This window comes from Abramis brama, assembly GCF_963993115.1.
Source record: "Abramis brama genome assembly, chromosome: 25".
Classification (NCBI taxonomy): domain Eukaryota; kingdom Metazoa; phylum Chordata; class Actinopteri; order Cypriniformes; family Leuciscidae; genus Abramis; species Abramis brama.
This window is the reverse complement of record NC_139987.1, coordinates 21074340-21097597: the sequence shown is the minus strand read 5'-3', so window position 1 is coordinate 21097597 and position 23258 is coordinate 21074340. Positions and strand designations below refer to the sequence as shown.

Sequence of the window (23258 nt, the reverse complement as noted above, 5' to 3'; positions counted from 1 at the left end):
CCCTAAATTAAAGTGTTACCCATATTTCTATTTGTGATTTCTTAATGGTTTTATTAAATAAAACATATTGCACAAGAAATGTCTTTCTACCCTATAGGAGCTTGTCACTTGTGCCTGTGTCCAAAATGTCATACTGCCTAATACATTTGGTTTGAATCTTACTTTGTGACCATTCTACATAGTATGAATATGGGTAGTATGAATGCAATTCTGACGTGCAGTCACTGTCATGTGACCTACAACTCCTCTCACATGGCTTCATGGGATAGTAAACTGCCCATCGAATGCACAGTCCAGAATCATGGCAGAAGGAGTAGGTCATCCGGCTACTTTTCGTCAACAGTTTTGCGAACTTTACGAATTCTGACTCTTTTGTCATACTGTTTTTCGCATACTGTATACTATGGAGGTAGGCATTTTCAGATGCAGTGCTGATGTTTTTTAGCATCTTGCAGCATGAGCACCTCGTTTATAAGACGTTCCCTGCTGAAAAATACACTTTAAACCTGGATTGCTGGTCTTAACTGGTTCTCCTAGCCTGAGTCTGACCAGCTAAGAAGTGCCCAAAACCCCTCTAAAACCAGCCAGCAGACTGTCCAAACCAGACTGGGAGACTAGCTTATGCTGGTTTAAGATTTATTTTCAGCAGGGTAGGGTCAAATTACTAGCCTGGTAATACCAAACTCTGCTACTTCGCTTTGCTTCGTAGACAGAGTCTGGCATGGCATAATTGAAAAGCGTTTTCTTTCTCGCGGGGGGGGCGCTTGTCTGAAGTTTAAAATCATTGGTTACCCGTAAGCCAATCACATTACGTTTGGTTATGGCGTGTGTTATGCGCATGCTCAGCCGCATCTAACTTCCACTGTAAACACATGTATGATGCGAAAACAAAACCATCGAGCGAAATACCGGAGTGAACATGGCTGTGAACGACTTTTGCAGATTATGTGAAGTAAATCTACGCATCCACGGTACAATCAGCGTCTACGTCACGGCTCTCAGCCCGCCCTCTGTTCGTTGATTGGCCGGCTGTTTTCAGGCCGGAGGAAAACGGAAATCTATTACGCTGTCTCAGACTGAGTACAGAAGCGAAATGAAATTGAGCGGAAGTACGAAGTCTGACGTAGTCAGGCTATCAAATTACAAGAACAATACTCTCTTTACTTGAGAGATTCTACTCACAATAGACATTGAACAGAGTTTGATGCTAGCATTTCACTAATCTAAACACATAATACTCTAATAAGCATAAAGTAGAAACAAATGTTGTGTAAACGAATCCATTTTTTTACCAATATTATGATGCATTCTGGGATTGCCTCATCCAGAAAGAATTCTGCCTTAGATTTTTGGATATGTCCTAAGGTGCGGTCACATTTACCATTGCTCAGTGCAATTTCATAGGCGAAATCCAGACATTTCATTAGGAAGCACAAGTTAAAAAAGTTCCAAACACAGTTTTCGCTTGTGTTCAAATTCATCACATGACTTTGCTGCGTTCACTGACAGAAAGATGCCTGGCTTGAGAGTAATTTCTATGTGAGCTGTGACAATATTAACAATGAACCTTTTTGTCAGTGAAATCTAACCAAAATTTTGCTAATATGACCACACCATTAGAAGGCAGGATTATTTCACTTTTGGGAGAATATAATTACTTAAAATGCTGCTCCTAAATACTAGCTTATTTTCCCTAGATTATTAAGAACATCCCCAATTGGGAAGAATAGAGTCATTACCTCGCACCAGTGGTCTCACCTGGTCTGTGGGCCTTGGGGACGGCCATGTTTATCACCCTGCAGACGTCCTGTGGTTTGGGAGGTGAGGCAGTGAACCTGCAGATGCCTGATTCTGACGGTGTACTGGATGTTAGACTGTCCGTGTAATCATTGGTGCCGGCGGTCATCTGCTCGGAGGATGTGTCCGAGATGAAACACTCTGTGATGGTGAACTTGGCGTGTCGTAGTTGTTCCTCCATCTTGGCATGTTCATAGGCTCTGGCCAGCTCCTCGTACGTAGAAGACGCGCTCTCAGTGGAGACCATGCTGCTGCGAGCCCGGTCTGAACACAACGGGTCACAACTCATCAACAACAATACTTCTAACATGTAGCTTTGCTGTCATCTCACATCAATGTGATCATTTAATAATGCTAATTTAAAATGCTTTTTATTATTATTATGAAGTTTCCATTCAGAAGAAATAAGGACAGGGATAGACTATCGTTCAAAAATTTGGGGCTGGTAAGATTTTTTTCATGTTTTTAAAATAAATCTTTTTTTATTATATATTAATATATTTTAAAATGTAAGAATTCAGCATCATCACTCCAGTCATCAGTGTCTCATGATCCTTCAGAAGTCATTCTGACTGGGAGCTCAAGAAACATTTCTTATTATTATCAATGTTGAAAACAGTTGTGCTGTTAATTATGTTTGAAAACTGCATTATATTTTTTCAGGATTCTTTGATGAATAGAAAGTTCAAAAGAGCTTTTGTTACATTATTAATGTCGTTGCTGTCAATTTTGATCAATTTAATGTGTATGTACTGAATAAAAGTATTAATTAATCTTTTGAATGGTAGTGTATTTCAATAAAATTCAGCAGTGGTAAAGTTTGATTAATTTTCCACATAATACTCTTTAAACCAGTCTGCTAAAATGAATCTATTCAATGATTCGATGGCGTCAAATAATAATGGATGTCCCTTAATGCCATTTTATATGTTTAAAGGTGTTTTAGGTATAGGAATATATTGCTTTTTTCTTTGTATTTTTATATTCAGGCATACAAATATCATTCTTCATTGTGTTCACCATTTTTAAAACATAAACATTGAGATATATACTGAATATTGTAAAAATGCTGATAAGTTAATATAAAATTATAATGGTAACACTTTAGTTTAGGGTCCAATTCTCACTATTAACTATGCATATAACATATTACTAGGATATTGGCTGTTTATTAGTACTTATAAAGCACATATTAAAGTTAGCTAAAGTACCCAGCTGTAAAGATGGGTTGATATATTATATACATATAAAGATGTACATGTATTTTCCAGTGTAGCAGACTGACCAGTGTCCTGTGATGGACTGACACTATAGCTGTCGCTTTCCTTGTCCACCGATCCGGCCACTCTGGGAGTTCCCAGCCTCCAGTCCGTGCTGAGAGTGTGGACGGAGACAGGGGGGTGAGGGCGATTCAGTGTCCACTGACTGGCGTAGCGATTACGGGCAGCAGGACCAGCTTTAGCTGTGCGGCGAGAGGTGGGATCTGAGGACGGGTTCCGAAACACTCAGTTAAACAGCGTAATCAAATATATTCATGTATTATTTATGTGTTAAGAAGGGTCTCTTACTCGATAGACTGCTCTTACTCGTCCCAGGCCGGACGTCAGAGACGTCCACCAGCGGGCCGGTGGCCTGCGACAGGGATTGATAGTGGACGGAGTGCGTGACAGTGGCCGATTTCTGTTTGGCAGTTTCTCCGAAATCGTTATCGGTCAACAGCACCGTTGATCTGTCGTCTAAGAGGGAAGGGAGATATGGAACTATTAGAGGCTCCTAGTATCACTGTTTCTCATATAAATGTTCAGGTTTGAATATGGTTCAGTGAACACGACTCACCCACTGTTTCCATGGTGTCTCTCTCTTCGATGAGCAGCTGCGCTCGGGGAATGTCGATGTGCATGCGGAGGGTCTGCTGTTGTTTGTTCATGGTGTCTGAAGGCCTTGTGTTCTTACTGGAGAAAAACACAAACGAGCCTGTGAATAACATCTCAGCTTTCACAAGGTCAGTATGACATGTGAGCCAAAGGAATAGTTCATCGTTTGCTCACCCACCTATATGGTTTCTTTCTTCTGTGGAACACAAAATACGATATTCTGAAGAATTTCCAAGCTGCAGTTTTCATAAAATATAAGAGTATGGCAACCAAGGTCTGTCAAATTTGAAAAAGGACAAAAACATCCTTAAAAAATCCTTAAAATCTTCTAAAGGAACAGCTTTTTGTGGTTTATTCATCACACAAATATACTTATATTGTCTACAATATTCTTGAGAACTGATAAAAAATATTGTATGGTTTCAGAAGAATTTGAATTTAATGAGATGTATGAACTACTTGATGGTTTAATAAAATGCTGATAGAGTTTGATTCATTTGTGCTTAAAATTCTTTAGAATGGTCTGTTACAATGAATCTGTTCAAAACACTGATTCTATTGTATGACTTCAGAAGATTTGGAATATAAAGAGAGTATGAACTACCTGATAGTGCTTGTTAATAAAATGAGGAAAGAGTTTGATTAATTTACACATAATATTCTTTAGAATTGTCCATTAAAGTGAATATTTTCTTCCTATTTTATGGCTTGAGAAGATCTGGAACCTAGTGAGTCATATGAACTACTTTTATGATGCTTTTAGTAATTTCGGATCATTATACTGTTATTGCATGGAAAAGAGCAGCTCTGAGATTCTTCAAAATACCTTACTTTCTGTTGCAAAGAAGAAAAAACATAATTAAAAAATCATCGATGTGTTTACCTCATAAGCATTTCAGCCAAACTTTTTGCATCTGTGGAACAAACAATAAGCTTTATTAACGTACACTGAAAATGGAAGTGCTATTGAGTCATATAAAACAGGCTGATATGAGTACAATCTCAAATGGCAACATATGTCTGTATTTACGCCTACGATCTACACCTTCTCTTTGAAAACACTGATCTGTAGCTAAGAGCTGTGAAAAGCATCTGACCCCTGAGCCGCTTCAGCCTCTGCTCTCTCCTCCTCCTCCTCAGCACCATCAGCAGGACGAAGAGCAGCACCATTCCCACCAAGATGCATGAGATCGTCACCATCATCTTCATCCCCTCGTTGCTTGTTTTCTTAATCGGGTCCTTCACCGGAGTCTTCACCAGCGGTGGAATGGTGCCTTTCGCAAACAGATTCAATACTTAGCTTTAAAGCGAAAACACATTTTTGATTATTATTTTAAAGATGACCTACTGTATTGCGCCTTGGTTTTTTATGCTTGAATCTTCAAAAAACACATTCTTTTTCACATATTTTATACAGTTGCAGCACCTCACTTTACAGTCTGTGTGTAAAGCTGCGTTCCCAAAAGCATCGTAAGCTTAAGTAGATTGTAGAACAATTGTCACCAATGGTCTTTACGATCAACTTAGGCTTACGATGCTTTTGGGAAACGCAGCCCTGTTTAGTTCCTGTCTCTGTGAAGCCCCTCCTTCCGAAAAGCGCAGTGTGCTCTGATTGGTCAGCTGGATTAGTGTGTTGTGATTGGTCAACCAATTCGAGAGCGTTTCGGAAATGTAATGCCCCTTACCATAACCGCATTTGATCCGGGGTGGAAAAAACAGCTAGTCTCTTAGACATGTCGACAACACCCTATAATGCAACTCAACCAGGCCTCATCCCCTTTTTTGTGTGTATGCCTTGGGCAGGAATTATTTAAATGAGGAATTTTGTGATGTGTTCTTTCCCAGATGAAAACTCCAAACTACAATTAATGCGTTTGAGGGAGTTCAAGAACAGTGCACACAGATATAGAGAATAACCGTAGACCTTTTTCATGCTCAAACAGCAACATTACACACTAAAAAAAGTTGAAAGTGAAAAAAAAATCGCAATAGGTCATCTTTAAAGGTGCAAAGAGTGATTGATCAAACTTCACTTACTACCATCGTAGTTCAGAGTAGCAAATTTGACGCGTTTCTCAGCCAGTCCGGCACTGTTGTACACCTTCATCTGCAGTTCGTACCATGTGGCTTCCTGCAGGTCCGGCAGGTTGTAGCTCTTCGTAAGAGACGTGCACTTCGCTTTGGTCCACACGGGGCTGTCCAACGGACGGTATTCCAGAGTGAAGGAAGTGATTGGACAGCCACCATCATTCCAGCCAATCAGGTTGAGTTTGACGCACGTGCCGTTAATGCTAGTGAACAGCTCCTGCTCTTTGGAGTACTGTGGCTCTGTGAAGGGTAAAGAAGATGAAGGGTGTTTGTGATCATTATTTTGAACTATTTACATACGTTCTGGCAAGGTAGTTATAAACAAACCTTCTTCCAGTAACGTTAATACAATGTTCGTTCAAATTTATCGGGTATTTAACAACGTTCTTAAAATATTAGCAGAAAAAACAATATTTATACATTGTTCAGGGAACGTTTTATCCTCAACCGGTTTAGTTGAATGTTTGTCTAATGTTTTTTAAATGTTACTACTTGTTCCAGATCATTCAGAGAACATTCAAAAGTAACGTTCTCGTAATGTTTGCAAAATGATCAAAGGGAATGTAACCAAGAACAAAAAAGGCAAGGAAATGCACACCTTTCCCATGAGTCTTCGCTTCGATTATCTCACTGATTCGGCCCGGGCCGACAGCATTCTGGGCCGTTAGTGTGAACTTATACCAGGTGCCACAGTTGAGGTTCTCCAGACGGTAGGAACGCTCACTAGGACTAATGGAAATACTTCCCCACTTCTCACTGTTATCCTCGGAGTATTGCAGAATATATCCTGCATGAAGACAGACAAAAGTCACACGCACAGAATTAATTCACAAAAACAAATTCTTGAGGTTTATCATGTGATGAAATCACATCCATTTGTTCAGTGCACTTAATATCCAGCACATCCACATCGGTTGCTATAGTAATGACTTCATCAGCACAATACTGAGAGACTGGTTTTCTTCCAACAACAGAGTATCTTGCCAGTGTGACAAGGGAGGGTGGATGCATTGAATGTAGACATTGCTGTATTTTACACATTCAAACGTGCTGTGTTCGAAAGCACATACTTCGTATTTTATATTTATACACATATTTATCCACTAGAACAGTGGTTCTCAACCTGTCCTGCAGGGACCCCCTGACAGGCCATGTTTCTGTTTTAACCCTGAAATGGCACACCTGATTCAATTAATGAGTAGTTATTAGAGTAGGAAGAGTGGGAGTTAGTCAATTAATCAATTAGTCAACTACTCATTAAGCCTTTAATTAATTGAATCAGGTGTGCCATTTCAGGGTTAAAACAGAAACATGGCCTGTCAGGGGGTCCCTGCAGGACAGGTTGAGAACCACTGCACTAGAATGATATGTAAAGCGCAAACCCTCTTTTGAGGCTGACCTTATTGCATATGCATTTGTAGGAGTTTTCCTTTCAGTCGCAAAATTTCTGGGAGGAGAGTATTTAAATGAATCATGGAAGGTGATTTACTAAGGTTTGTGCTAGTCAACTTACTGTTATTTGCGCCATTATTTACCGCCAAAAAAAAGCATGTTTTACACCACACACTAATTTGCGCTCCTCTGGTAGATTGTGTTGGTCATTATGGAAATGATCCGGCTACGTCTGTGTTTTTTCAGAGCACAGAACTTTCCGCTCCCATCTGCGCTTTTTTGGAATTGCGCTCTCCTGCTAATTTGCCCTGTTAAGTAAATCTGGCCCTAAGTCTGTTATTTTCACCAAGGCTGCATATATTTGATCAAAAATACAGGAAAACAGTAATATTGTCTTCTTTTTTTTTTTTTATGTAATTTATTCCTGTGATGGCAAAGCTGAATTTTCAGCATCCTTACTCCAGTCTTTAGTGTCACATGATCCTTCAGAAATCATTCTAATATGCTGATTTGATGCACAAGAAACATTGTTATGCATTCTTGCTGAAGAAATGTATTCATTTTATTTAAAAAACAAAACAAACAAAAAAACAATGTACTGACCCCAAAACTTTTAAATGGTAGTGTTCATTTTATTAACCATGTAATGCCTATTTTTGGACAATCCAGTAATACTTTACAAATCAAATGTACATGTATTCTTATATGTTTTTTTTTGGAAATTAATGGGCACAAAACAAAGAATCAGATTATATAACAAATAAGTCTGTCAGATTCAGGTTATGTAACAACAGAGTTAAAAACAGACTCAAAAAAGACAAACTAATATGATGAAACTGAAAGTTCAGACTTTAAATTCTGATTGGACGAGCCACATTCAAAACCTTAAAGCCTGTCGAAAAGTGTGAACAACTATAATTTAGGGGAAAATATCTGCTTTTAATTGGTTTTTAAACCACCCACAACTGTATTGATTGGGTTTTTCAAAAATTATTAAACAATGTTTCTGCTGTTCAGTCTACAGAATTTTGTCTTTTTGTCTACATCATTACTTGAGAGAAAAAACCACACCGTTTTATTCTCAGTTTTCTGTTTTGTCTAGTTTTTCTCCAGCAGGAAAAGCAGCTGAAGGTGGAAGCACCTCACCTCTAATGGAGCTCCCGCCGTTGTCTCCTGGTGTCCAGGTCACGGTAATAGATGTGATGGTTGTCTTGGTCACAGTGAGACGAGGTTGGTCTGGGGGGACTGAAGATGATATTTATACAGTGAGAAACGCTGCATAATAACTCAGAGAAAATGAAGCTGACACATAGAGAAAGTGAGCATCCACCCCGACTCTCACACCTCACCTTGAACCTGGAGGTTCAGAATTATTTCGTCCGTTCCCCAGTTATTGCTGGCGACACACGTGTAATACCCAGAATCCTCTGCTTTCACAGTTTTAATGACGAAGCTGCCATTTCCATGGATACTGCGCCTTCCATCAATGACCGCAGGGGCCGGGCTCCCGCTGTCGAGAAACAGTGTGAATCGTCAATGAAGGGGGCAGAGTTTGACATTTCCCAGCATTCCCCAGTGACTGATTCTACTCATAGGTATTCAGATGCTCGTGTTTGCTCTTAACGAAAAGCTAGAGCTGCACTGCAGTATGTTCTTTATTATGATATTGAATTCAGTATATACACTGTTAGAATATTTGTCGTAATTGACATGCTAATACTAATGTTAGTATTGTTTTTGAGAGGGTATGTTCTATACGTTCTAGCCGGTGGCACTGAAACAGCTTTGTTTACCTCTCTTTTAGCCATTTGATGGCAGGAGGTGGATCTCCGACCGCCCTGCAGGGTAAAACAACATCCCTCATCCAAGGTGTTGTAACAGTACCGCTGAACGTGAGGATTTTGGCAGGAGCTGTTTAGATAAAAACAACACCACCACAATTCATTATTTCATTGATCTATGAAAGCTTAATACTTGACAATTTTATTGCAAAGCACAATCATTTCATATGACACCACATTTAAACTACCATTCAAGAGTTTGGGGTCAGAAAGGATGCATTAATTGATCAAAGTGACAGTAAAGATTTTATAATGTAAGAAAATATTTCTATTTCAAATAAATGCTGTTCTTTTGAACTTCCTAATTAAAGAATCCTGACTTTTTTGTCACAGTTTCCACAAAAATATTAATAAGCACAACAGTTTTCAGCATGACAATAATAAGTAATGTTTCTTGAGCAGCAAATCAGCATATTAGAATGATTTCTGAAGGATCATGCGACTCTGAGGATCGGAGACTTCTTTGAAAAGCATTAAAACTGACCCCAAAAAGAATTGTACACTAAATATGTGTGAAGTTACTGCATTATACAAAATATTGCACTGAAAGAGGTTTGTTGGGTTCAAAAGGATGAACCTGAGAGGAAAAAAAATCACATTGAGTTAAAAGTCATAGCAAAAATGGCTCAGAAAAGTGAAGTTAGTCACTTGCAGCATTTGTTTGCAGATGCCAATTAGTTTGATATTTTGTTGAAAGCAATGGCATTTGGACCTCTTAAAATATGCTTAAATGGCAGTTTACACAACACCGTTTTCAACTAAAAATGTAAAACTTTTTATGTCGTGTTCATTTACACGACAACAGCGTTTGGACAACTGACAACGCAAACCTTTGAAAACAGGTTTCAAAGTGTACGTTTTTGAAAATGATACCTTTATCGTCTCAGTGTAATATACAAACAAACGAATTTGAAATTATGCGCATGCATATTACGTGTTAAGTCTATAGGCGCATAGTGTTTATTTACAAAGTGACATCGCCAACTACCGGCCTGGCAACAGAATACAGAGTTTTAGTCATTTTCGTGGATCTGTGTAAACGGGGATCGTTCTGACAACGTTGTAGTCTGTACGCGGAAAACACAAAATACATTTTTTTCTGGTTTTTGTACATCAACGTCGTGTAAGTGTAGCCTTTGCGCACAAATACTTTACTTTTCTGGGCCACTGTATATTTCAGCATATTTATACACCGTGCGTATTTTGTATTCAGAAGATGGCTAATGCCTTATTGCCATGCTCCTCATGTGAAGGCCCACAAGAGAGTGCCGAGAACTCAAAATACAACTAATTACTCCACACACCCAAAAAGCAGAGGTGCTGCTGAGCATGAGGTTTAACTTAAAAGCGTTGCTCCTAAAACCTCCTGAAGAACGAAGGTAACGGACTCACCTTTAGCCAGAGGTTCCACGGTGATGACATCACTGCTGTTCCCCCGTCCGGCCGCGGTAACCGCCATCACCCAGATACTGTACTTCCTGTTGCGACTGAGATTGTGAACCCGGTGGAGGAATTCATCCGGGGACACTTCAAACTCGCTGACCACCTGAACAAGACACAAAATAAAGGATTGTCGGTTAGTCCTTGTGTCTTTCATCGGTTGGATTCACAGATTTACAGGTAGACACAGGTTTCTCATATTAGTCACCGAAAAAAAAAAAATGATGGAATATTGTTGTATTTATTATAAATGATTTATCTGTGAACATAATTTTTTTTTTTATTCATGTGCCCTCATCAAAAAATAACTTCCCCTCCCTTTTGCAGCAACATCTCTTCTCTGATGACATGCATACTGGCGTGAGGGCGGGGCAACCTGTCACTCACATGACATCACAGCAATAGCAAACCACAACCATCCAATCAAATCCTAATGGACAAAACCAAGTCCCACTCTACATTTTTTCTTGTTCAAGATGCCGTTTCACTCAGACATACAATAGGGAAGAAAATAATATCGCAACTTCCATTTCATGCCGAAAGGAGAAGGTATTTAAACATCACCTTTGAGCTTGATGCCACAGTATTGGCGCTGTGCTAAAATGTTTGCACTTTCCACTCACTGTTTAACAGTGTCTTAATAGCCAGCCTGATATCTTTCCTGTTAGTATGAGACCAGTTGGCTGAGTCTTACCGTGGGATACGAGCTGGAACAGAAGACTGTGTATTTCCTAATAATGCCATTCAGCTTTAGCGGAGGGAGCCAAGAAACGTACACCACAGAGCTGGAGGCCGCAGCTGCCTTCACCCCGCCGGGTGGACCTGGCACTGTGGAGAAAAGAGTCAGACTGTTAGGAGAGATCTTTGCTAAAGTTTATGGCTAACAGTGCAAACAAAAGGACAGAATTTGACAGCAATGGTATCCCAAAACATAAGTTATGACTTTAATTGGTCATAGAATGGATAATATCTGTCGTCATACCGTCCTCTTTGGTGCGGATGTAGATCTGGTCGCTGCGCACTCCGTCTCCTGCTCTGGTGAAGGCCAGCACCTGGATACTGTAGTTGGTGTATTTTTCCAGACCCTCCAGCTCCAGCGGGACCTTCTGTGTAGTGACATTTCTGATTTCCCCCAGTTCTGTGGTGCCATAAACAATAAGGCCGTTTTGAGACTTCTCAAGACCTGCTGTCAGTTGATGGTAGCTGATAGTGCTGAAATAACGCTAAAGTGATCACATTATTTACTGTAAATTCAAACACACACACAAAATGCAGGCTTTGCAAACCGTTGTGAAAAAGTACACTTTAACTTACTTTTAAAAATGTACTGTGGCCGTTGCATAAACTGCTTAGACTAGTCATACGAGTTAGTCATCTGAGTCACGAGTTAGTCATAGAGTCTGGTCAGACTCATAACTTTTTTAAGTCAGTTACATAAAAAGATATATTGGTCTAATTTGAATCCGAAAAGCAAGACTGATAACTGCGAGTTGGTCAGACTAGTTCTAAAGAGAACTTAAAGGGCTATTTCACCCAAAAAATTCAATTCTGTCATTAAATCTCACCCTCATGTTGTTCCAAACCTATATGAATTTCATTCATCTTCAGAAGACAAGTGGAGATATTTTTGATCAAATCTGAGAGCTTTCTGTCCCTCCATTGACAGCTACGCAACTACCACTTTGAACTTCAAAAAGTTCATAAAAAGATCGTAAAATGAATCTTTACGAATTGAACGGTTTAGTCCAAATTTTCTGAAGAGACTCGATCGCTTTATATGGTGAACTTTTATTCACATATAAACATTGATCAGCGAACATATACAGAAGCTCAAACGTGCTGCGTAACACGAGAATGAACCTCATTGGTTCTCTCATGTCAAGCGAACATGCTCGATCTTCCGTTTACCATAACTTATGTGTGCGTTGATAAATGTTTATATGTGAATAAAAGCCTAAACTCAATCTATTCATCATAAAGTGATCAAATTTCTTCATAAAATTTGGACTAAACCGCTCAATTCATATGGATTAGTTTTATGATCTCTTAATGAACTTTTTGAACTGTCAAAGTGGAAGTAGTGTAGCTGTCATTGGAGGGACAGAAAGATCTCCGATTTCTTAGAAGGCTTACGGGTTTGGAACGACATGAGGGTGAGTAATTGATGACAGAATTTTCATAGTGGCTGTTTATGCAACTGGCCTCTGGTGTGAAAATTGTGATATTGTGGCAAAATTGATGGGTCATATAAAATCAACTACAACCCATGCAGGTTTGGTTTATGAGACAGGGCAGACATTGAGATTTCCTGCAGCTATCCAGTTGCAGGTTTTACATTTTTAATGTCTACATTTTTCCTGCTATCTATCATTCCTTTCGCATTCTGACTGCCGGTGTTGGATGGAAAAGAGCCACTGTCTTTTGCTACTCGCTGCTGAATTTTGTCCTAGAATTGCCCGGGTTGAATTCTGCTGCTTCATAATAAGGCAATTTATAAGCAAATAGCTCCTGGAAAGAGCTGGATTGACATAATGTGTGCTGTGAGTTTGTTCTACTGAGCACAAGTTGATCGAGAGCCATAAAGCAGCCAATTAAACAGGTGTGCAGAATGTGTTATGTTGCTCTCTGGTTAGTGTGCCGCAGCGCTGAATGATCGATTAACTAACCTCACAGTCTAAATCACTCATGAGAGGCCACTTCATGTATGCATGCTGGCACAACACTTATGAAAAGAGAATATTGCTGAATTGCAAAATGGTGATATTGTGGTATGTATTTTTGAGTATATAGTGAGCTAATACGCCGGTACTGGGACAGGTTTTGGCTTTTGGCTGAGTTCTTGGCTTCTAAATGAAGAATTTCAAGATGAAAAGATATATTCTGCCACCTAGTGGCCAAAGGATGCAAATATTTATTTATTTTATATATATATTCATATATTATTGCTATCTATCTATATAGAAATAGTAATACATTATAATAATATAATAATACTAATACAATAATTATAACATATATTTTATTTATTATTACTAATATATAGAGGACCATAGTGGGACACCTAAAGACCCATGGTTCCAATCTCAGGAAAGTAATGCTATTTCAGGCACTTTCTGGGGTCTGAGCTTTACCTCCATCTGGTAGGTTGGCCCAGTAGATGATGCGGAAACCCTGTAGAACGCCATTAAGAGCTTCTCTGGATGGAGTCTGCCAGGACAGAGAGATGCTTTCTGGTGAGGCGGCGGTGGCCACAACCTTCTCTGGAGCTCTGCCGGGTACTGAGAGCAAAAAAGACATACAATATCATCTCAGAAACTGACAGAACAGCATAATTACTCACAGAATATGTATAGTAGGTGTGGATGAACTGAAATTGACTAATTAACTTGAATTGGGTTGAATTCGAGACAGTCCTTACAAGAATTGTAAGCATTGTAAGCATTTCCAGTGGCCACTAGATGGCAGCAAATATTTCAAATGTGAGTGGCTGCATCCGAAATCGCATTCTTCCCTATAGTAGGTGAAAAACAGTATGTGACAAAAGAAGTATAACCAAATTCACAGTACTCATAAAAGATTAGGCAAAAAGTACAGCAGATTCTGAAGTGTGAAGTGACGTAATGATAATGACAACATGATGAATGTAGTATGTCCGGATTACATTCATACTACACACACTCATACTATATAGAACATACTTTCTTAGCAATCATGAAGTAATTACTTATTCAAAATAAGTACCTACTCAAGAGAGTATTTGATTTCGGACGCAGCCCTTGAAGCATATAATGGAATATCTTTCTGATGATACATTTTTAAAGATTCATTACAGATAAAAACTGTTTACATTAATTCATTAATTTATAGGTCATCCAAAAAGTGGTCTGTTCATCATGTGAATGATTCCAATGGCTTACCGTCCTCCATTGTTGTTGCCCGGACCTCACTGGAAGCAGGTCCCGGACCGGCACTGTTACTGGCCTGCACCACCACCTCATACTCTGTGAACTTCTTCAAGTTGTTGAGGCTCAGGGACTCGGTCTCTCCCGTGGCCTCCATACTGATGCAGACGAACTGGTGACTGCCGTTGATGGAGTGTTCTCGATGGCACACCTGATATCCCCTGATCACGCCATTCTGGAGATGTTTCAGTGGTGCCTACAGATGATATTATATTTGGAATAATGTCTTCATAAGCTAATTATAGTCTTATATTTCATGGTTAAACATTCTCTCCACATCAACATAAAAAATATTTGAACATATATAATTGAATATATATGTATATTATTATATATATATCCAGGAGCTATATTAAAAGTTAAAAGTTTGGACTGCATTTTGTAATATGATACAAATAATCTCTCTATATATAAATAATCTCTCTCTATATAAATAATGTATACATGCATATATTTTATTTATAGTATAAATTATTAAGTTGAACTTAGTTTTGTAGACAAATATAGTTATAAATGTATTATAAAACTAGTATAGTTTAGTATATAAAAAACTAGTATAGTATAAACTAGTGAAACTAGTATATAAAAACATATATACACTATATCCTGTATTAATTTCTTTATTATGAATTAATATAAAATTATTATAATTAAATAATGAATAATAATGAAATACAAATAAATAAATATAAATATATATATATATTATTGATTTAAATTAAATTATATTTTATTCATATGTTATGCTGTGTCCTCTGTAATGGACACTTTGTCTCAGTTGTTTAAAAAATAAAATGACATGAAATTACATGTATCGGCAAAAACAATAGGATTTTTTTTCATTCACCAATCAATTTTTAGGTTTCAGGATTTTGTATAAAGATGATTCTCAATTATGTAATGAAAGATATAATGGAAATAATTGATATACCATTTTACTTTATGTAATTGTGGGTAAAAGGGCCATAGATGGGCAGTGCCATTCAATACAATGCATCTAACACTGTATCTAATTTGCATATTAATGTGTTCTTGAGGCAACAATGAATAAATTATTGTAATAATGGGAGTAATAACTGGCAACATTTTCATAATAATATCTAATATTTCATAGTAATATTGATGAATAATTTCTTCCCCTATTCACTTATTGTGTCTCCCAAAATGCCTGATAAACATGATTTCCTGGTGTCTCTACAGTAGACATGTATGAAATCAATGCCCTGTTTTGTAACATAAATTCATACTTTGATTAGAAACCCCATAACATTTTCCTGAGATGTTGATTTATGACAAACAATTTAAAAAAATTGTCGATTTAAATGATAATTGCAAAATACAATCTTATTTCCATAAGAGTGCTAAATTTGATCACTAAATTAATGTCAGTCATTTTTAAAGACCAAGTAGAAGTTGTTGTCATGGTGAAACCTCCAAACATTTGATATCTCTGAAAAGCCCTGAATGTGCTCTTTAGATGCTGTGACAAACTGTGACGTGTATATACATACATTATATATATATATATATATATATATATATATATACATATATATATATATATATATACATATACATATACATATATATATATATATATATATATATATATATATATATATATATATATATATATATATGTATGTATATGTATATATATATATGTATATGTATATGTATATATATATATATATATATATATATATGTATATATATATATATATATATATATATATATGTATATATGTATATATATATATTTATATATATATATATACACACACTTCAACAAAACAGCATTGATACAGTCCAAATACACTGTGGCCTACCTTCCATGTAACTTTTATGCTTTGGGAAGTGATGGCTTCCAGCGTCACGTCTTGGGGAGGTCCCTCTGGGTCTAGAGCGGTCAAACATTCACACTGTTTAGCGTGATCTGATATCTGCAGTCATATTTCTCACAAACAGTGGCACCAGCACTTATCAGTATCAGCTTATCAGTTTATCAGTCACTCTCCTGTAATGTCACCCTTGACCACCAGTTGGCAGTATTGCATCATAATTGCTTCTCTGTGTCAACTGATGTTCAACAGGAAGTGAAACATTAACAATGTTTGCATTACTATTTGTTCTATGAAAAGCCCTAAAAGATAGCCCAATACAGTTTAAATACCAGAAATAGGATGAAAGAGTAACGTGCACAGTGCACTGATGAAATGTGGGCCTACATAATAATACCAGAGACGTTTCACATCACAAATATGACTAATAAATCACACCTGCTTCGTCAGTGGTTACGGTGAGCTCGTTGCTGGGTTCGCTGTCCCCAATGTGGTTCTTCGCAAAAATGCGTATGTTGTAGGTGGACGATGGGTGGAGTTCAATGATGGTCGCCTGGTTTAAGGTGGGAGAAACATCTCTGGTCCTGCGAGCTCTTTCCCAAGTTTCTGTTTATGGGTAGAGATGTGCAAATGGTTGAAAACATATCTGGATCTCATGTGTCAGCTGATCAGCTTTATTTATTGCCATTTTAATCTCAATTACAAGGTTTATGATGATCTATTCATGCCAAACTAACTAAAGGGATATTTCACCGCTGGATGAATGTGTATTTAAATTGGGTCATTTATGTTGTAGAAATGTGAAATTATTTTAGAAGTTGGTGAAAATTTATTTTTGGCTCATGTGGATGAAAGACAACAACTCCCAGAATGCACTTGCTTCGCTGCCCTACAAGGCCACTCCCAAGCCACACCTACCGGTTACAGAGGGCAGTATCGGAAGAAATGATACAACTAGGCTACTAGTTGACTCGAAACTGAAAAGACGCCGTTTTATCGTGAGATCCCCCTATGGGCGGCTTGAAGACATGCGGGACGAGCTCCTCCTACTGGCTGTAGTCTCTCGCCTCTGGCCAAAAAAGGCTCCGATGACGCAAAATGAAGATTTTTGCGTCATCGGAGGTTTTTTCCCAGACACACAAGACAGAAATCTCTCGTCTCAGGGGGACATGAAGGAGGGAAGCACAGTCATTCGAAAATACTACCGGGTTTCTACAAAGCTTAATGCTAATCGGTGAAGTATCCCTTAAGAACTACTATTGTTTGCATTCATTTGGATCACGTACCTGTTTTATTTTTGCACTCAATATCGTAGCCGGTGATAGGACTGTTTCCATCGAATCCCATGGTCCAGCGGAGGGCGATGGTCCTCTCTTTCACCTCACGAATCTCCACTTTAGGAGGCTCTGGTGGCTCTGAGCATTGAACGAAAAGGCTCTCAGATTCTCAGAGGCTTTGGATCCCTCCCCGCATTTAAACAATGACATTTAAATCAGGAGATTTTCCTCAAGAGTCTCGTTTCAAATGCCTAATAAATCCCCAGAATCTCCACCCAAGCCCAGGTGATTTTCCGGCTGCTTACCTTGAACCGTTAACTGAAGGATGCCTCTGTCTTCACCATAAGAGTTAATGGCGTGACAGGAGAAGAACCCAGAATCCTCTCTCATCGTTGGATAGATCTGAAATATAATGCATATAAAAATAGAACTAAAATTCAAATATAAATTCAATATAATAACATTTTATTAACAGAACTTTTACATTACAAATGTAAACTACTATAGTAATGTAAACTACATTACATTACTAATGTTACATTTAAAAAAAGAAAAAAAAATACATTTACACCAACATTCAAAAGTTTGGGATTTTTTTATTTTAAAGGAATTACTTTTATTTGAGAAGAATGCATTCAATTGATCAAAAGTGACACTAAAGCCATTTATAATGTTACAAAAAAATATATTTTAAATAAATGCTGTTATTTTGAATGTGATATAAAATGTATCACGGTTTCCACATAAATATGAAGCAGTACAATTCTTTTCAGCATTGATTATAAAAATAATTGAGGAGCAAATCAGCATATTAGAATGATTTCTGGAACCAAACCCAAAAGGAATCAATCATATTTTAAAACATATTTAAATTATTTAAAAAAGAAAAACGTACTAACCCCAAACGTAAAAGTAATGTCTATAATAAAGTAAAACCACATAAACAAATAATAAAATGTCTATATATATACATATTCTATATATTATTATTAACTATTTATTATTATTTAAATATAATAGTGAGTATGTGTATGTGTATGTGAAGGACCTGATCACCCTTTAAACAATTAATTAGTAATCAAACTAGCCTTCAGAATTAAACCAAGGATCATCAGTATGATATTTTCTACTAGGTATAAAGAATTGTTTCATTTCGAAATATGTAAATCGGCCAAGCATGAAAAATGATAATGCACAAATGAAGAAGCCGACCTGCAGGGTGGAGACGACCTCGTCGCCGACGTTCTTGACTGTGACCGTGTGCCGCCACATGTCTGGATTGATCATATGCGACTGCTTCTCCTTTTCCACCTCCTTCTCCCATCTAACCATGATGGGCTTCTCACCGTGGGCCTTGCAGCTCATCTCGATCTTCTCTCCTTTCGTTGCCAGAGAGTTGTTGGGGTACGATGTTATCATGGCCGGAACTGAGAAGGAGAAAATAAAATGCATCATGAGGACACATGCCATGACTGCGAGTGATGAATGAGCGAGTTTTTCTCATGACATCAGTGACTTTTAACTTGCACTCGTGCAAGTGCCATGTAACGTTTTACAACAGCAAGGATCAGAACACTTTCCTACTCCAGACAAGGTAAATGTTTCACAGCTCTATGGCAAATACAAGATTGAATGTGATGCTTTATGCAGAGGTACAGTTATTATCCCACACACATGCACACACACGTTCCTCACAGGCATTCATTGGGGAATCGGAGCACCAGGCGGGTACGTGGGAGCGCCGGTACAGCGTGTGATGTGATTGAGTGTGTCAGGTTGAAAGTCCCGACCGTTTACATGTCATCTCTTATTCACTCCAGCAATTCTCAGCATAGCAGCCAAAAAATAAAGAAAAAAATCACTTTAGCAATGTTTTATTTTGTTTACATCCCTGATTTTAACACATCTCATATTTTATGGTTTTTACATGTATTAAATATGTTTGTATAAAATATTTTTAAATATTAAAATGACCATTTTTAAATATTGAAATCCCATCAAAGTTGCTTGTTTTTCAGTCTTTTATCACACTATGACAATTAATGTAATTTATAAGAAATATCTCCATCATTTCTTTTTTTTCTTTTTTTTTTTAAGTAGTTCCTTTAATGACATCATCATCATCCAGGAAGTGACATCATTATTAGAGAGAAAACAAGAGTACAAACATCAGTAGCTAATACAAGAGAGGTGACAAAAAATTAATATAATATAATATAATATAATATAATATAATATAATATAATATAATATAATATAATATAATATAATATAATATAATATAATAATAGTCACACTAAGTCTGTCTGTTTCACAGATTTTTAGTTAGTATTCATTGGTTCCTGTTCTCCTTTGTTCTGTTCCTGCCAATCATGTGTCGTCATGGTAACTTCTGTCCAGCTGTGTTTACCATATTATCGTCTGTATAAAAGTTCCTGTGTTTTTAATATAATATAATATAATATAATATAATATAATATAATATAATATAATATAATATAATATAATATAATATAATATAATATAATATAATACAATATAATATAATATAATATAATATAATATAATATAATATGCTCGTGTTCCCTACAACCCGTGACAATATAATATTAATATAATGTAATATAATATTTTATTTTATATATATATATATATATATACACACACATTGTGAAAATGTGTATATATAATGTGTGTATATATATATATAAAATGAATAATGTTTTCAACATAATGAAGAACTGTTTTTTTTTGTATGTTTAAGTTGAAGTACTAAAAATACTCAAAAAAAAAAAAAAAAAAAAAAGCTATACAAAAATATATTCAAAAAAATTATACAAATGACAACAGAATTATACTAAAATTAAATTAAAATGTAAGCTGAGAAACCCCCCCCCCCCCCCCCAGCTCAAACCAAAGTAAAATAACTTAAAATTCATCCCTTCCGCTTAAATGTGATTTTAAAAAATATACATAAAATATATGAAACAAAAAAACATCAAAAATATGAATTTGTGAAACATGACCCTTTGTGATTGTGGCATTTTTTTTTTTTTTTTTTTTGTTGCATGTGCATTAGCTGGACCAGCCCGAATATATTTTTTTGGCATGACTTGAGCTAAAGGTTACAAAATGAGTATGATTAATATCAACATTTCAGAAGATATCCCAATTAACTGCATATTGACACCCTATAAGCTAACAGTCACTGAGCATGTCTACCCTGTTAGCAAGCGTTTTCATTTGTAAACACTGAGAGTACACGTGCAAGTCTCTTAATACGACTACAGTTGATCAGAGGATAAAAATGAAGCTGTACAGTCCCCCACTAAAAGACGCAGGCAGCCTAAACTGGCATCCTATTTCTTATCCCGGCCGAGAGCTCGGGAGTTATGTGATTATCCAGAATAAAACACTAAAGAGGGAAGTAGGCTCTGTGTTGGAGGGGCAGCCGCATCTTCCCTCAGGCTTCGAGCTGTCTTCATCATGACTGCATAATTGCTGTGTTGATGTATTTCTTTAATATCCAGCAGAATTATAAGCAGCAGTTGGACTGAAAGGGAAGGTGCTAATTCCCCTCCTGAGATCCAGACAGAAGAACGGTGTGTTGCTGGGCAGGAACTTGCTCTCCGGCTGTAGGAGTGATTTACGTCTCTTCTGAATCCTCTCGGATTGATTCAGGCTCGTTTTACTCATTCATTTAGGGGTCGTAAATGGACAAAAATGATCCGCGTTAGGCTGCTTTTGAGAGTGCACATTATTATGTTTTTGCATGTGTCACGAAAACACACATTTACACACAGTTTCTCAAGGTAGCTGCTTTCATACTCTGGTCTATCAGGGGCAGAGAAAGTGATGTTCACCCATCCCGAGAGAAAGAATGAGATGACAACACAGATTCAGCATTATTTGCCTGAGAGGAAAAATGAATCCCTGATCATGAATTTAACAAACACTTCACAACTTGTGTTCTCTTTAGTCAAAGCAAACTGTATCAGAGTATAAAAGGTTCATTAAAACAGTGTATCTGCCAACATTAATGTGTTAACTTATGTAATACATTTATTTAACACATTTATGTTACCCAAACTGTTTATAAAGCTGACAAAACGCGTTCAGATTTAATACACAAATCATTCATAACTGGATTCTACTTTACTAAGACTAAAAAGGACGCAGCAAATTTATTTATAAATCAAATCCAGGGAATTTTAACAAGAATTAATTTCAGTCTATGTTTGGCACAATTTCATTATAGAAATATTACTGGTGAAACACACTATTGGTGGTACTAACATTAATGAGAACCACTGTATGATTGTATGATCTGCGGCATAATTTTTTGTAACAAACTTGTTTGTTTTCCTTCCATAAGAAGAACTTAATGTATTGTAACTGATTTCACAACACTTTGAAATTAAGGTTTGTGTGTTGGGGTTTTTTTTATAGAATTTTTTACTTCAATCATGGACATGATTAGAAACGGTTAAATGGTCCTGAAAAAAATAGTCACACAAAAAATTACCGCATTGGAAATCAATGGGAAACTAATTTCATCTAGTGGAAACGTTTGGTACTGCGCCCAAACCAAATCTTACTGAAAAATAATTTTTTTGAGGTATCAACCTCAAATTTGGAACACAACTTGTTTAGATTTATGGCTTTGATTTTCATGAGGCCCGCTCACACCAAAAATGATAACAATAAAGATAACTATATTAGCGTCCAGACCAGCGGACGATATTGTTGTGTCACTTTAAATTCTATCTATCTATCTATCTATCTATCTATCTATCTATCTATCTATCTATCTATCTATCTATCTATCTATCTATCTATCTATCTATCTATCTATCTATCCATCCATCCATCCATCCATCCATCCATCCATCCATCCATCTAAAAACAGAGCTCATTTTCAGATGTGTGTCCTTGACAGGTCTAGCTGACTGAGATGCAGTAGGAGTCTGTGGTCTCTGGTTTATATCCAGTCCGCAGGGAATCCTGGCTGCTTTCCTCACCCCCTCCCATGAGAGCCCCCCCACCCCCCTTTCACCTGGACACGTTACCATGCCAACCAGCTCCGGCCTGCCTGCTCTCCCCCAGCTGTAAGAGGGTGCTGTCAATGGAGGACAAGAATAGAACAAACATCCAGAATTGATTTTCAGAGGAGAGCAGTTACTAGCCTGCATGTTTGCATCATGGATCCGAGGCTGAATATCTTTCTCTGATAGGATGACGCTGGTAATTTCGTCCTTTTTCATTCCTTTTCGGAATGAGAAAAAAAATAGCACGAGAGGAAAAGAACGATTGTGTGTTGTTTAAAGTCTTGATGTGTATAAGGCTGGAGGGGTTGTCAAACTAATCAGTCTAATTAGGTCAAAAGGGTCAGAATTGACAGTTTGCTTTGCACAGCTCTATGACATTTGACCCCAAACTATCAATCCACACATAAATCTGTGAATCGGAGACACGTTTGCCGCATGTTTGGTGCAGACACAGGGATCTGATCCAGTTTCTCTTGTACAGAAAAAAATGAATATTTAAAGCTGAACATTAAAGTTTACAAAAAAGATATTGTTCATTTAACATGATAACCTTCAGTGCTCCAATAGAGTGTGGCATATTGCCATATAAGGGGTAAGTTGTCACAATGAAAATTGCCATTTAACAGCTTTTTAAACTTAAAACAATTATAATAGACTAAATAATAATGTAAAAGACAGCTTGCAAATATATATAAAAA

At 37.1% G+C, this 23258-nt stretch overlaps 2 protein-coding genes across 6 annotated transcripts in view; one reads left to right on the top strand and one right to left on the bottom strand.

The window, feature by feature from the left end:
• The window catches only part of rps25 (ribosomal protein S25), a 160749-nt gene that overhangs the window by 77269 nt on the left and 60222 nt on the right, over positions 1-23258 (top strand). The gene's annotated exons all lie outside the window — the stretch shown is intronic.
• Positions 1-23258, bottom strand: part of dscama (Down syndrome cell adhesion molecule a) — a 75880-nt gene that overhangs the window by 1947 nt on the left and 50675 nt on the right. For all 5 annotated transcript variants that reach the window (XM_084104713.1, XM_084104714.1, XM_084104715.1 and 2 more), the window contains 21 exons: positions 18725-18939; positions 17818-17914; positions 17522-17650; positions 16674-16841; positions 16224-16294; positions 14350-14590; positions 13564-13710; positions 11415-11570; positions 11127-11260; positions 10385-10538; positions 8945-9062; positions 8501-8661; positions 8298-8396; positions 6358-6546; positions 5709-5999; positions 4769-4945; positions 4555-4585; positions 3634-3749; positions 3366-3533; positions 3083-3280; positions 1759-2061 (listed from right to left, as the gene is read on the bottom strand). In XM_084104713.1, the coding sequence (XP_083960839.1) occupies positions 1759-2061; positions 3083-3280; positions 3366-3533; positions 3634-3749; positions 4555-4585; positions 4769-4945; positions 5709-5999; positions 6358-6546; positions 8298-8396; positions 8501-8661; positions 8945-9062; positions 10385-10538; positions 11127-11260; positions 11415-11570; positions 13564-13710; positions 14350-14590; positions 16224-16294; positions 16674-16841; positions 17522-17650; positions 17818-17914; positions 18725-18939 (3363 nt within the window). The remainder of the gene's footprint in view (positions 1-1758; positions 2062-3082; positions 3281-3365; positions 3534-3633; positions 3750-4554; positions 4586-4768; positions 4946-5708; positions 6000-6357; positions 6547-8297; positions 8397-8500; positions 8662-8944; positions 9063-10384; positions 10539-11126; positions 11261-11414; positions 11571-13563; positions 13711-14349; positions 14591-16223; positions 16295-16673; positions 16842-17521; positions 17651-17817; positions 17915-18724; positions 18940-23258) is intronic.